At 34.5% G+C, this 15,936-nt stretch overlaps 1 protein-coding gene and 1 non-coding gene across 3 annotated transcripts; one reads left to right on the forward strand and one right to left on the reverse strand.

Moving 5' to 3' along the window:
- Positions 1 to 5,218: 5,218 nt before the first annotated feature.
- On the reverse strand, positions 5,219 to 5,290 carry TRNAP-AGG (transfer RNA proline (anticodon AGG)). Its single transcript has one exon. It is a non-coding gene; the product is annotated as a tRNA-Pro (tRNA).
- Positions 5,291 to 7,961: 2,671 nt separating this feature from the next.
- Positions 7,962 to 13,679, forward strand: LOC110667336 (MLO-like protein 3). 2 transcript variants are annotated; one of them, XM_058142794.1, is made up of 16 exons: positions 7,962 to 8,353; positions 8,495 to 8,552; positions 8,650 to 8,849; positions 9,030 to 9,146; positions 9,653 to 9,713; positions 10,315 to 10,403; positions 10,625 to 10,699; positions 10,960 to 11,048; positions 11,866 to 11,915; positions 12,008 to 12,048; positions 12,151 to 12,324; positions 12,425 to 12,460; positions 12,674 to 12,741; positions 13,039 to 13,099; positions 13,221 to 13,319; positions 13,426 to 13,679. In XM_058142794.1, the coding sequence occupies exons 1-16, from the start codon at positions 8,219 to 8,221 to the stop codon at positions 13,540 to 13,542; spliced, it is 1,470 nt and encodes a 489-aa protein (XP_057998777.1). In that variant the 5' UTR covers positions 7,962 to 8,218; the 3' UTR covers positions 13,543 to 13,679. The 2 variants fall into 2 exon arrangements, with proteins under 2 accessions (XP_057998777.1, XP_057998744.1); XM_058142761.1 differs by having other exon boundaries at positions 7,963 to 8,353; positions 13,221 to 13,679.
- The last annotated feature ends 2,257 nt before the right edge of the window (positions 13,680 to 15,936 follow it).

Raw genomic sequence — 15,936 nt, forward strand, 5'->3', positions numbered from 1 at the left:
CTGTGATCAGGCTACCATCAGTTGAGAATCAGGAATGATGACGTGTCCAAAATGGCATTCAGGACAAGATATGGTCATTATGAGTTCTTGGTGATGTCTTTTGGACTCACTAATGCACCAGCAGCCTTCATGGATTTGATGAACTGGGTGTTCAAGCCATTTTTGGACCGTTTTGTCATCGTATTTATAGATGACATTTTGGTATACTCTCAGACCGAGGAAGAACACGTGTGGCACTTGAGGATGGTGTTGCAGACTTTGAGGGAGCACCAGCTATATGCCAAATTTTCAAAATGTGAATTTTGGCTAGAAAGCATCTCATTCTTGGGACACGTGGTTTCTAGTGAAGGTATTCAAGTGGATCCCAAGAAAATTGAAGTCAGAATCGATTGGCTTAGGCCTACAACAGTCACTGAGGTGCGAAGTTTTCTGGGTCTAGCTGGCTACTATAGGCGTTTTGTGCAAGATTTCTCCAGGATAGCGGCTCCCCTAACTAAGTTGACCAGGAAGAATGTTCCATTCATTTGGACAGATGATTGTGAGGAGAGTTTCCAGAAGCTTAAGGAGTGTTTAACCACTGCCCCTGTGTTGACACTACCTATGAGTGGTGAAGGATACACCGTGTACTGTGACGCCTCCAGAGTTGGCCTAGGGTGTGTTTTGATGCAGAATGGAAAAGTAGTGGCTTATGCTTCAAGACAGCTAAAGAGGCATGAGCAGAACTACCCCACCCATGACTTGGAAATGGCGGCTGTAATCTTTGCACTAAAAATCTGGAGACACTACCTGTATGGTGAAGTGTGCGAGATATACACCGACCACAAGAGTTTGAAGTACATCTTCCAACAAAGAGATTTAAACTTGAGACAGAGGAGATGGATGGAGCTTCTGAAAAACTATGATTGCACCATCCAGTACCACCCTGGGAAGGCCAATGTAGTAGCAGATGCTTTGGGCAGAAAATCTTCTGGTAGTTTGGCGCACATTTCAGCAGAGAAGAGACCAACAATTGATGAAGATCATAGAAAAAGTACAGCAAGGTGAAGGTGGTAAGTTTGGATTTGCCAATGATGGCGCCCTAGTACAGGTTCTAGGATATGTGTGCCCGATGTGGACAACCTCAGGAATGAAATCATGCGAGAGGCACACTATACACTGTACAATGTCCACCCAGGCTCCACCAAGATGTACCATGATGTGAAAGATAGTTATTGGTGGAATGGCATGAAGAGAGACATAGCAGACTTTGTGTCCAAGTGCTTGACTTGTCAGAAGGTGAAGTTTGAACACCAGAGACCGTCGGGAAAGCTGCAAGAGCTCCCTATCCCAGAATGGAAGTGGGAAATGATTACCATGGATTTTGTGACTGGGTTGCCTCGTACCACGTGAGGATATGACTCGATATGGGTAATTGTAGACCGTCTAACCAAATCAGCTCACTTCTTGCCTGTGAAGACTACATATTCTGTGGCACAGTACGCCCGACTCTACATTCGAGAGATAGTCAGATTGCATGGAGTTCCAGCTTCCATAATATCTGACAGAGGGCCCCAGTTCACTTCTCGGTTTTGGAGAAAGTTGCAGGAGGCACTTGGCACACAGTTAAACTTTAGTACGGCTTTCCACCCTCAGACAGACGGACAGTCCGAAAGGACAATCCAAACACTGGAAGACATGCTTCGCATGAGTGTCTTAGATTTTGGAGGTCAATGGGATGATCAGCTAGCTTTGGTGGAGTTTGCCTACAATAACAGTTACCATTCCAGCATAGGGGTGGCACCCTATGAGGCACTATATGGAAGAAAGTGTAGGTCTCCTCTGTGTTGGACAGAAATGGGGGAAGCGAAGGTGCATGATGTAGACCTAGTGCAGTACACATCAGAGATGGTTCCCTTAATCGAGAGCAGTAACAACTTTCAAGAGGCGTAAGAGTTATGCAGACCCCAGACGGAGGGATGTGGAGTTTGCAGTAGGCGACTATGTATTCCTGAAGGTTTCTCCAATGAAGGGAGTCATGAGATTTGGAAAGAAGGGCAAGTTGGCGCCTCGGTATATCGGACCTTTTGAGGTTACTGATAGAGTTGGAGCAGTTGCCTACCGGTTGGAGCTACCACCCAACCTTTCTCATGTTCATCCCGTTTTTCACGTCTCCATGCTCAGGAAATACATTCCAGATCCTTCTCATGTGCTACAGCCGGATGTAATAGAGCTAAAAGAGAACTTGACGTTTGAGGAGCAACCTATAGCCATAGTGGACTACCAAGTGAGACAACTGAGATCAAAACAGATCCCTATGGTTAAGGTTTTGTGGAGGAGTCAGTCAGTGGAAGAGTGCACCTGGGAGTCAGAACGGGACATGCATAGTAAGTACCCTTATCTGTTCAATGTGTAATCCTGTACTTTATTCTGCCTTGTGTAAAATTCGAGGACGAATTTTCTGTAAGGGGGGAAGAATGTAACACCCCAAAATTTTAAATTTTATTATTTTATGAGCATTTTTTGTATTTTAATTTTATTTAAATTTTAGGAAATTTTTTTGAGATTTTTCGGATTTTAAAAATCGGGTTTGATTTTCTGAAAATATAAACTTTGATAATTTTTAAAAATTAATTTAAAGACCACGTGGCAAAACTAAAAATATATTTGGAATCTATAAATTTTTCTGAGTTTTCTAGAATTTTTTCGAAATTTTTGGACCTCGTTTTCGGTCCCGAAGCAGAGTAAAAATTCAAAATTTTGTATCCTGAATCGAACCGGCCGAATCGAACCGGCCGAATCGAACCGGACTAGATCGGACCGGTCGAATCGGACCGGCCTTTTTCTTTTTCTTCTTCCCTTCCTCGCGCGCGTCGACCTCTCTCCCTTCTCTCTCTCTCTTTTCTCTCTCCTCCCTCCTCCCCTTGCCGCGCCGCCCCCTCCCCTGCCTTCCCATCTCACCGGCGCCTCACCTCGGTCCTCCCCCACGGCCGGCCGCCGCCTGGAACGCCGGAAAACGGCCTCTGAAGGGACGCGCAGCGCACGCGACGCTTGGACTTCCCGGCCAAAATCGGGCTGATCCGGCCACCAATTGGACCGGGTCTTGTGTTTAAAATCATCTACTCAGCGAGAGCTTTCCATAGACACCAAGAACGCCGAAATCCATCGAGCGGTTTGTCCAATTTTTGCCCGGGAAGTTTTAGCCCATTTTGACTTTCGGGCGAGATTTCTCACAAACCGTGAACCCCACGAGAAAACCGAGAGTACCAGAGCGCTCCACTCGTCGAGAGCTTCACGGGGATATAAATTTCAAAATTTTCCGACACCGTTTTCGGTGGGTCCCACGGAACTTCGCAGTGTTTTTTCGAGCATTTAATGAGCTTAGAAAATTCTGAAAAATTTATGTACTAACCCCCGTGTTATGGGCTTCGTGTAGGTATCCTCAATTCGCGGAAATTCGACAGTTGTCCGGGTTTGTGAATTTCCGGCCAGACAGACCCGTTACCGGAAAAGTCTCCGAATTGGATCGAGGTTTTGGCTCTCCCCCAATTATCAGATGTTTCGAGCGCGTTCCCGAAGTCGGAATCGGCAAAGGTAAACCCAAACCTTGCTTTTTCGTAATTTTCTAGTGCTTAAATAGGATTAAAAATCCATAAAATATTCGTGGTAGCTTAGAAAATTATGATTCTTTTTGCAATAGCCTAGTAATATTGCTAAGGACCGCGGGGCAAATTTTTAGAATTTTTAGAGCTTGTTTGGGTAGTTTTTGCAAGAATGATCAATTATAAGGACTAAATTGAAATTTTACATATTGTGATGGATGACTGAGTTGATGGGCCCAGGAGGGGCTGTGTGATGTGATTGAATGGTAGATATATGAGTTGCGAATATAGAAGTGTGTTTTGAGCCCTTTTGCAGGTTGGGTAGGTCCTAGGTATAGGGGAGACTCTACCGGATTTTCGGCACGACTTATGACGCATTTGGTCTTTTTCTTTGTTTGTATGGAGTTAAATTTATTAAATGATTGTAATAAAATTGTCAGGTGAGCCGGGACAACCTTCTTCCTCCGCCCAGCCGCCTCAGTGACCACCGTCAAGTCTGTGAGTAAAATATTAATTTTAATTGTAATTTCACTATTATTATATGTTTAAGCATGTCCATGCATCACTTATATGCATATATCTATGCAGATAAACTTTAGGCACGATTTATGTTGCATTCATAACTGTGAAAGTGCCATGTATGTTGCTGTGGTAATTTGGAGCAGTGTGCGTGCGTTGGCGTGCGTGTGATGTGGTGTGGACTATGGATAGGACGGGTAGTCACGGCTTGAGTTCTTCGCTGGGACCCAATCCTTCGGGGGGTAGTCACGGCTTGAGTTCTTCGCTGAGACCCCCAATTTGGTTTATTAAGCGAAAGTCCGGCTTGAGTTCTTCGCTGGCACCAGGTTAGATTTAAGAGGGCTGTATAGGGGATCAGCTCCCATATATTATGATTGATGTTACAGGGTGTGTGAGTGCTCCAAATTACCTTTTTGATGTTATGATATGAAAATGTTGTTGATGTTGCATTTCACTCTACAGGGTGCATTAGTTTTATATAGTTATAGAGATTATGGTTAAAATTGATATTTTACTCTTTGAGTCGAACGCTCACTCCTGTTCAATATTTTTTCAGGCTACAGGCGGATAATTTTTTTAAGGTTAACCTGCTTTCTCCCTCGCAGGTCGTTTATCAATATTTGTGTAATTCTATGAATTTCTAGAATTTCCGCATGTGTTAGAAACCTTCATTTAAATTGGGCTTGTAATATAAGTTCTTATTGTGGACCTGTAAAATTATTGTATGCATGTTTGATGGACAGGATGAGGGAGCTGAGCTCCCATTTATCTTTCTGATGATATGAGTATGCGGAGGGTGAGCTGAGCTCCCCAATGGGTTGTTTATTATGTTTACAGGTCGGGTGAGTCAAAAACTCCCCGTTGAAAGGTCCACTTTATAGCCGGACTCTGTCCAGATGGTTTCTTGAAATTGGGCCCAAATGGGCCTTAGAATTGGGTTAATGAATAGTTAGGCTTACTACGGGCCTCGGGGGCTTTAGGCTGGCCCAGGTTCTAGTGCCGGTCCGGCCCATAGATTGGGCCGTGACATTTTAAGAAAACCAGAATGGAGAAACCAAATGCCAAATCCTCGGTCAATAGTTATATTGCTGGAAAATAAAATAATAAATTGAACGAAAAGTGGGGCATTCCGAGAATTGAACTCGGGACCTCTCGCACCCTAAGCGAGAATCATACCACTAGACCAAATGCCCTTGTTGGAAAATGTTTGCAATTTTTTCAATTATAGTAAGAACAATTCTTTCCATTTTTAACTGATTTTTTTTTCTTAATAATGTTCTGATAATTTTTTTTAAAGAAGTTATATTCAGAATTTTTATCAATAATAATCTCTCTCTATCATGCAAGTCAATTTTTAATATACTCAACAAATTAAAATAATGCTATTATGAGAAGAGGAAAAGAGAAGACAAAAATTAAAACCATCTAAAAAAATTATATTTCTTTAAAATAATTAAATAAACATTTTAAAGAGGAAGGGACAATTCATAAAAGAAATACCACCTTAGTTATCTTCTTTTTTTTTATAATAATAGTAACCATATGATGTCTATAAAAAAAATTAATGCTTTAAAAACTAATGGAAATTAAAAATTATTAAAAACTAGAGCTTCTAAATTAATTTGTTAATCCAATAAATTATTAAATCAAATATATGGAACTCATATATTTTATAAATAGATTATATCATATATTTTGTATTTTAAATTTATAATGAATCGAGTCTAAATTAGTAAAATTTTATTACTGAAATACACACGAATTTTTTAATTAATTAATTTTATCTTTTAATTAATTAATTTTATAAGACGTTCACGTGTGGCATGAACTTTTCAAAGGCTTTGAAAATGTTGAAGGTGAAACTTAATTCTACCACATTATTTTTAAACAAGCATTAGTAAATTAATTAAAAATAAAAAAATCACAATTAATCTTAATTACTTCCCCAAATAAATTTACCCCAATTGATTGTTATAAAATTTGAATGCTTCCCTCATGTTTTCTTCTCTATACATTCAATTTTGGAGAGAAGGCTAAGCAATTGACTTCGCCAATAAATTTTTTAATGATTGAATGAGTCATATTTTAATGTTTATAGTGCACAAAAACTAATTAAAAAGGAAAGTTAACATAAGAAGAAACAGAAACCCAATAATCAGCAGGCGAAATCGTTGTCAATCATATTGCAATTATACAATAATTATTCTGCAAATCACAGTGTATTTGACTTCTTTGATAATTTCACAAAATTCAATTCATTTTACAAAGAGTATTTGAGTTGAATCATTTGAGTTAAAGTCAATTATCTCTCTACATTCTCTTCTTTATTTTTTACATATGATGAATGTGTCAATTGTGATGTACATATAAATATGATATTGAGAAGGAAAGATGTATAAACTGATCGAATTAGAATTCTCTCATTGAGAATACAATAGATTTTATCACTGCACTCAATACTTATATTAAAACATATTAATTTCATTTTACTTTGACAAAGCATATATGCGCATAGGCTGAATTTTTTAATATCTAAAGTAATTATTAAGTTTGCTTTTCCTTAATAAAAAAAAAAAGCAAGGATAATAGTTACAACAAAATCAATTATACTCTACTTAGAGAATATATATATATATATTACACATAGTAATATATAAGATTCACTTAAAAATATAATGATTAAATCTACGTAAATATCAAGTCAATTTCGATCAATTATGTGGATTGGTTGGCTATAATTTTATACTTCCTTCATCCCATTGCAATAATTTTTTAAAGAGTTTTGCACATCAATTAAGAAAATGATTGAATAGTATCATTTTTACAAAAAAAAAATATTAATAATTGATTAAAGTATCCTTATTGTATCATTGGAAGGTAAAAAAAATGTTAAAAAGAGATAAATGCATTAGAAATAATAATAGGCAAGAGTAAAATTAAAAAAAAATAATTAATACTTTTTTGATTTTCTAAAGTAACAAATAAAGTGGAATAAAAAAAAATTCTAAGTCATTTATTACAATGAGACTAGGGAGTAATGGAATTTACTATGTGCAATAATTAGCATTGATTACTTTTAGACATGGGTTAATTTACGGACTAATTATTAAGTATAGTGAGGTTTTAATTAAAAAATAGTCTTAGATGTGAATATTCAATTTTTCTAGGAGCGTCAAATAATTCCCCTAATTTGTGATGGATTATTTTTTATCTTATTGATTTTTTTTAATTTACTCTTAGACAGTTAAACCTGTAATTGCATATATAATCCTGAATCTTTACCTATTTGAAAAACCCAAAAAAAAAAAAAATTCTAAACCACTAATAATGCATAATTTGTAGTTAAGAATGTAAAGAAAATTAAAGAATAATGATAAGCAGGAAAAATTATTATTTAGTCTATATATTTTATTTAAATTAATTATTTAATTTTTTTTATTTTAAAAATTTACTATTTAATCTCTTATTTTTATTTTTAGTCCGTAAATTGTTTAGTCCTTCAATAAATTTTTTGTTAGCTAATTACGTTAATCAAAGAAAAGAGAATAATTATAAATAGAGATTGAATAGTTAATAAATTTAAAATTATATGGATTAAATAGTTATGTTATTCAAATTACATCAATTGAATATAGTTGAGTTGAGAAAAAAATTTATTTTAATAATAAAATAGTTTATAAATTAAAAATAAAAAATTTAAATAATATATTTTTTAAAATAAAAAAAATTAAATAATTAATTTTATTAAAATATAAAAATTAAATAGTAATTTTTGCCAGTGGCTCAAATATAGGAGGGCAGCTGGGCGCCACACCACCCCAAGTTGGTATCTGGGCCAAGCTTATACCTGGTCATGTTTCAAAGTCATGTAGATATTACCTTCACCAGCAATGCATGCCAAAGACTTCAATTGCCATTTGCCAAGTCTCATGGGCATTAAAGATTTGAACATTTCTTCATCTTCTTCTTTTTGTTAATCTACTTCTCCAAATTTTATATCCTTGATTATTCTTTGCTTGATTCTTTTATTTACCCACTTAATTGATTCCCTTTGTATATTAATCTCTCCTCCTCCTCCTCCTCCATGCTGATCGATTCTTCTACCAGAAAAAGTGAAAAATATGGCAGGTGGTGGTGGGGGAGGAACCTCAGTCCGCTCCTTGCAAGAAACACCCACTTGGGCTCTAGCAACCGTTTGCTTCATTTTTATCTCCATCTCCTTATTCATCGAACACTTGATTCATCTCCTTAGCCACGTAAGTAAACATAGATTTTCTAAGTACTTTCAAATCAGAGATGACTAAATTTTCACTGAAAAAGAACTTCAGTGGTTTTTCAAAGGTCAAGTGTATATGCTCTTGTGTTGATTTGAAAATATGTATTATTGGTGCATGCAGTGGCTCAAAAAACGTAGAAAGAATGCTCTGTTTGAAGCTGTGGAAAAGCTAAAATCAGGTGGGCTAGAGCTCTAGATATCATTCAATAATTGAGAGAGCGTGCTTGTGTTTATGGTTTGAAACTGATATAGAAATTGGTTTGGTTGGTAGTGCAGTGCTTATGGTGCTGGGATTCATGTCTCTTTTATTGACAGTAACTCAAAGATCAATCATCAAAATCTGCATATCAAACAAAGTAGCTACCACCATGTTACCATGTCATCACAGCTCAACCAAAACTTCCAAAGCATTACAAGAAACATTTCTGGCTGCTGCTGAGGCCTCTACTGGATCCTCGGACTACTGTGGTTCTAAGGTCTGTATAAATATATACATATGAATAGAGTTTGTATATGAAACTCATCTGTTGCTACCTTGAAGACAACTTCAATACTATTAAAGCTTATTATAAATGTTTTTTCTTGGTATCAGTGTGAAGAAACAAAACGGAGTTCTGATTTTTTATTTATTTTCATGTATTATGGGTTAATTTCAGGGAAAGACATCTCTTATATCACAAGATGGGATCAATCAGCTCAACATCTTCATATTTGTATTGGCAGTAATGCAAATTGTGTATAGTGTTCTTACCATGGCCTTGGGAAGAGCAAAGGTATACCACTAAGTTCATCTCTTCAAGTTATTATTATTAATGCTGATAAGCATGGCAAGTTTCTTTTTCAATCCTCCAATTATAAATTATTTTGAACATATAGAATTATTATTTTTTTCTATTCAAGGAAAAGGAAGAAGGATGTCAATGCCAAAACTTTTGTAGACAAATAGTGACAGTAACCTTGACTAGTTCTTTGTGGGAATTATTTTAGAAATAAAAAAATCATTACAACGAGGCCTGCAATTAAATAAATAAATCTCTCAATAATAAGCCCAATAAATTAATTAAAATTGATTTGGCGAGGATGATATGATATGAAATCTTTTACACAGGCAAATGTGACCTCGACGTGCATTAGATTTAGAACAGAAATGAAAACTTCAACATATCTGCATTTGGCATCACAAGCCACTTCTCTATTATTATTATTATTATTATTATTATTATTATTATTATTATTATTATTATTATTATTATTATTTTGTTGGTTTATTTTGTAATAGATGAGGCGTTGGAAAGCCTGGGAGGACGAGACTAGGACAGTGGAATATCAAGCTGCTAATGGTAAGGCCATGTAAAAATTTAAATACTTACATGCATTTCAATTATAGTTAAATTTTTTTAATTTTTTAATTTTTTATATTAATTTTAATTTTAACAATTTATACTACAAAATTACTTATGTTGAGATGAATTTTTTTTTTAAATAAAAAATATATAACTTAAACTCTGATTATTTTATGAAAAATAAGTGTTTTCATATTTCAATAAAATTATCAAAATTTAGAAAATAAAAATAATTTTCTCTTTTAAAGAGGAAGTCAATTTTCTTAAAATTGACTTAATTTTTTCTTTAATTAGAAAAATATTTTTCGTTAATTTATTTTCTTAAGTACTCCAAATATTAAAAAATTAAAAAATATTTTTTAAAAAATATTTTCTGCAAAACAAATAGAGCCTTATTAATAAAATATATTCTTTATCCTAACTAGCACAACATGTTAGTAATTTCGTATATTTTCACATTTCAAATAACTGATTATTAAAATTAAAATAAATATAAAAAATAAATATTATATTAATAAAATTAAAAATTTTAATTATATAATTAAAAATAAATAAATATTTAAAATTTTTTAATCATTTTATTGCCTCAAATTTTCAGATCCTGATAGATTTAGATTCACAAGAGAAACCACGTTTGGTCGCAGACACATGACTTCTTGCACAACAACGTCCCTCCAATTGTGGACTGTGAGTTTATAGTAATTGAAAATTTTCATTTAGATTTCATCTATTATTAATTTAAAATATAAATATATAAAATTTATATATTTTATAGATAAATCTTATTATATATTATGTTTTAAATTCATATTAAATTGAGTCTAATTAAAAAAATTCTATGATAATTACTTCTTCTTTTTTTTTTTTCCATCTTGAGGGTTTATGTATTAAACTTTTATATTATACAGAAATGCTTCTTTCGGCAATTTTTCAACTCGGTTGCAAAAATCGATTATCTCACTCTTCGCCATGGCTTTATCGCGGTAAGCATTTTTAATGGGAAATTTTTATTTCCATTTTAAATGTATGAAATTTTTATATATTTAATAAATAAATTTTATTAAATAACTTATTTTAAGATCATAATAAATCAAAATTAGAAAAAAAAAAATTCATTCGCAATATTATTGGTTATTACTTATTAGTACTCATAGAATTATGTCATTGAGTTAATCAATTAATAGTTTAATAGTTGATTGTTTTTGCTTGTTACTAAATCTCAGCTGTCTCACCAAATTTGCAGGCTCATTTGTCCAATAATAATTCCTTCAATTTCCAAAAATACATACAGCGATCATTGGAGGATGATTTCAAAGTTGTCGTTGGCATCAGGTTCTGATTTTATATATATATATATATATGTGGTTCAATTTAATTACAGATTAAGGTTGAATTTGTTTCATGAAAGATATTTTTTTACAAATAATTTTATATTTTTTTAATGTTTGAGAAAAAAAATAATTAATGGAAATTTTTTTATTAAGGAGAAAATAAAGTTATTTTTAAAAGAAATTTTTTTTTTTTGAGGTGAAGTCATTTTTTAAATTTTGATAATTTTAGCATTGTTCGGCAACATTAGCAGTTAGTTATTATAATAGTTGTTAGTTGTTAGATATTATCTATCAGTGATTAGCTATTTATATAGTAATTTAAAACAAAAGTGATCGATAAAAATAACTATTAAATTAACCGATAAATGTAAAAATAATGGTATCATCATATTGACTCTAGTTAAAATGCTTCATTAACCTCTAAAAATTAAGAGGGAATAATTTTTTTATGAACTACTTCTCAACCTTTAAAAGCTAGTACAAACACTATTTTACCTACAGTATAAATAAGAGAAATAATCAAAACATTATATTACCTTAAAAGTTGTTACCGATATAAAAATACTTATACATGTATAACATAAATATATATATTATTAATTTAACGTCACAATCCAATAATAAAAATATTTTTATAAAAAATATTTTCTTAAAAAATAATTTTTATAAAAAAATAATTTTTATATATAAATTATTTTTCACAAAACAATCTATTATTTTGTTTTTAATTCATGGAATAATCTTCCCCATTAGTCACAGTATTGATATTAATAATTAGGCATTCCTATATATATGGTTTCTTAATTTCTTTCTTGCAGGCCCTTCATGTGGTTTGTGGTCGTCATCTTCATGCTCTTGGACGTGCATGGTAATTAAGTAACTAAAAATATAACTTTTTTTTTAAACTTCCTATTTACAAAATCAATTCAATTACTGAAAGTTACATGATGAATTAAACAGGTTGGCATGTGTATCTCTGGGTATCACTTCTCCCATTGATCGTATGTCCTCCAATATTCAAATTCTTTTTATTTTTATTATCATTTATTGTAGTTAAGTGATATTACGAGTTAAATAATAAATTAATCTGTTTATGGCTGCAGATAGTGCTGATTCTTGGGACCAAATTGGAAGTAGTGGTGGCTAAAATGGCTCTCCAACTCAAAGATCAGAACAGTATAATCAAGGGAGCCCCACTAGTGCAACCAAATGACAATCTTTTCTGGTTCCGCCACCCAAAATTTGTCTTGACCCTTCTGCATTATACTTTGTTTATGGTAATCTCCCACTAATACCAAAACAAAAACCTAATTCTAGAATTAATTAATTCATTAATCATTGAACTAACTTACTTTGTTTATCATCAATTCTCTTCAGAATGCATTTGAGCTCGCCTTCTTTGTTTGGGTTACGGTATAACTTCCCTTTCCATCACCACATATTGTAGCTTCTTCTTCTTCTTCTTCTTTTCTTTTAAAAAATATATTTTGTTTATAATTTTTAGCACAAACCCACCAAATTAAGCAAATAAATATCTAATATTTATTATTGTTATTATTATTATTATTATTATTATTATTATTATTATTATTATTATTATTATTATTATTATTCTTCCTTTCTCAGCTGCAATTCGGAATAAAATCTTGCTACCATGAACGCAAAGAGACCATTGTTGTCAGGGTGGTATTAACGTAAGTGGTTGGATCCATTGAACTCTCTAATTTTAGTCTTCACTACTTCTTTTTTAATATATTGAAAATTTTTAATAGAGAAAATGAAGTGTCAAAAATACATGTATAGGAAAAATTTATCATACTTATTTTTTTTTGGCTCATTTAAATTTAAACTCAAAATTTCACAATTTTGAAGACGATTATAATATAAATAGATAAAGACGACTATATTAGAGTTGTTAATAAGCAACGAAAATGGTTTTGGTTGTTTCAAAAAATTGAAATTCACAAGTTGCATATGGTTAATCTCTGCAGGGTGACAGTTCAAATCATGTGCAGCTACATCACTCTTCCTCTATATGCTCTAGTGACCCAGGTTTCGGATTGACACAGAATTGAAACTTCAATCTTACAGATTATTTGAATTTTATACGAGTTAAAACAATTACATCTTCCCTTTTCTTGATTAATAATTTAATATTTAAATATATATACAGATGGGAACACAATTCAAGAGTGCAATACTTGAAGAGCAAACAGCAAATGCTATAAGGGAATGGCATGCTGGAGTGAAGCAGAAGAGGAAAAAGAAGCAAGTAATGTCACCTTCTGTTAGCTCATATCCATCTCCCATATCAACCACCAACAGAACTATGGATTCCCCAGATGATTTCTATTCTAATAATCGATTTACTTCTCCAGATTTCTCTTCCCATCATAATAGAACACCAACTTTCGCTGAAATCGTTGCAGTTTCTTCTCAATCTGAGATTATTGAATATGGTCAAGAAATTGTTCCATCTACTGTGCTTCAAATAGATCATATTCCTAAGAACCAAACGTAGATCCACCTATTACATTTAGCAAATTACATTAGATTTTAACATTCAAGAGGTTTCATAAAACTAGTTATTTGCACTTCTGTATATCTGTAGTTCAAAAGAAATAATAAGAAAAAAAAAAGTTGTTATTGTCACGACCCAACCTATGGGCCGGACCGGCACTAGGACCTAGGCCAGCCTAAAGCCCCCGAGGCCCGTAGTAAGCCTAACTGTTCATTTACCCAATGCTGAGGCCCATTTGGGCCCAATTTCAAGAAAACAAACGGACAGAGTCCGGCCATAAAATGGACTTACCAACGGGGAGTTTTTGACTCACCCGACCTGTAAACACAATAAACAATCCATTGGGGAGCTCAGCTCACCCTCCACATACTCATCAACATAATAATAAATGGGAGCTCAGCTCCCTCATTCAATCCATCAAAACAGACTTAAAATATTAAGTTTACAGGTCCAATATGATAATAATATTACAGACCAAATTCAAATAATTACTGCTAACACATGCGGAAATTCTAGGAGTAAATAAAATTACACAAATATCGATAAACAACCTGCGAAGTATAAAAGCAGGTTAACCCAGAATAAAATATCCTCCTGCGGCCTGTAAAAATTTTTGAACAGGAGTGAGCGTTCGACTCAGAGAGTAAAATATCAATTTTAACCATAATCTCTATAACTATCTGTAACTAATGCACCCTGTAGAGTGAAATGCAACATCAACATCATATTCACATCATAGCATCAAAAAGGTAATTTGGAGCACTCACACACCCTGTAGCATCAATCATAATATATTGGGAGCTGATACCCAATACAGCTAACTTAAATCCAACTCAGTGCCACAAGAACTCAAGCCGGACTTTCGCTTAATAAACCAAATCGAGGGTCCCAGAGAAGAACTCAAGCCGTGACTACCCCTCTAAGGAACGGGTCCCAGCGAAGAACTCAAGCCGTGACTACCCCGTCCTATCCATAGTCCACACCACATCACACGCACGCCAACGCACGCACACTGCTCCAAATTACCACAACAACACTCATGACACTAACAGTTATGAATGCAACATAATTCGTGCCTAGAGTTTAACTACATAAATATATGCATATAAGTGATGCATGGGCATGCTGAACATATAATAATATCGAAATTACAATTAAAATTAATATTTTACTCACAAACTTGACGACAAATTATTGTGGCGGGGCGGAGGAAGAAGGTCATCCGCTCACGACAATTACATTACATCTATTTAATAAATTTGACTCAATACAAACAAAGAAAAAGATCAAGTACGTCCTAAGTCGTGCCGAAAATCCGGCAGAGTCTCCCCTATACCTAGGACCTACCCAACCTGCAAAAGGGTTCAAAACACACTTCTATATTCACAATCCATATGTCAACAACTCAATCACATCACACAGCCCCTCCTGGGCCCACCAAATCAATCATCCATCACAATATGTAAAATTTCAATTTAGTCCTTATAATTGATCATTTTTGCAAAAACTGCATAAATAAGCTCTAAAAATTATAAAACTCTGCCCCGCGGTCCTTAGAAATATTACTAAGCTGTTGCAAAAAGAATCGTAATTTTCTAAGCTACCACGAATATTTTATGGATTTTTAATCCTATTTAAGCACTAGAAAATTACGAAAAAGCAAGGTTCGGGTTTACCTTTGCCGATTCCGACTTCGGGAACGCGCTCGGGACGTCTGACAATGGGGGGCTAGCCAAAACCTCGGTCCAATTCGGAGACTTTTCTGGTAACGGGTCTGTCTGGCCCGAAATTTGCAGACCCGGTCAACTGTCGAATTTCCGCGAATCGAGGATACCTACACGAAGCCCATAACACGGGGGTTAGTACATAAATTTTTCAGAATTTTCTAAGCTCATTTAATGCTCGAAAATACACTGCGAAGTTCCGTGGGACCCACCGAAAAACGGTGTCGGAAAAATTCAAAATTTATGTCGTTGCGAAGCTCTCGACGAATGGAGCGTGCTGGTAGCCTCGATTTCCTCATGGGATTCACGATTTTCGAGAAATCTAGCCCAAAAGTCGAAATGGGCTAAAATCTTCCCGAGCAAAAATCGAACAATCCGCTCGATGGATTTCGGCGTTCTTGGTGTCTATGGAAAGCTCTCGCCGAGTAGATGATTTTGGACACAAGACCCGATCCAATTGGTGGCCGGATCGGCCGGATTTGGCCGGGGAAGCCGAAACGCCGCGCGCGCGAGGAAGGGAGATCGCGCGTGTTTTCCGGCCGTTCAGGTGGTCTACCGGGCCGATACCGGGAGGCGCCGGCGAGGAGGACGCAGGGAGGCGGCCGGTGGCGGCAGGGGAGGGAGGAGAGAGAAACGAGAGAGAT

The sequence above is a fragment of the Hevea brasiliensis genome, chromosome 1 (genome assembly GCF_030052815.1).
Source record: "Hevea brasiliensis isolate MT/VB/25A 57/8 chromosome 1, ASM3005281v1, whole genome shotgun sequence".
Taxonomy (NCBI): domain Eukaryota; kingdom Viridiplantae; phylum Streptophyta; class Magnoliopsida; order Malpighiales; family Euphorbiaceae; genus Hevea; species Hevea brasiliensis.

Coding starts and splice junctions, on each gene's coding strand:
- LOC110667336 (XM_058142761.1), top strand. CDS start 8,219: ATGGCAGGTGGTGGTGGGGGAGGAACCTCAGTCCGCTCCTTGCAAGAA. Junction 9,714..10,314: donor GGAATATCAAGCTGCTAATG/GTAAGGCCATGT, acceptor TCAAATTTTCAG/ATCCTGATAGATTTAGATTC. Junction 11,049..11,865: donor AAAGTTGTCGTTGGCATCAG/GTTCTGATTTTA, acceptor TCTTTCTTGCAG/GCCCTTCATGTGGTTTGTGG.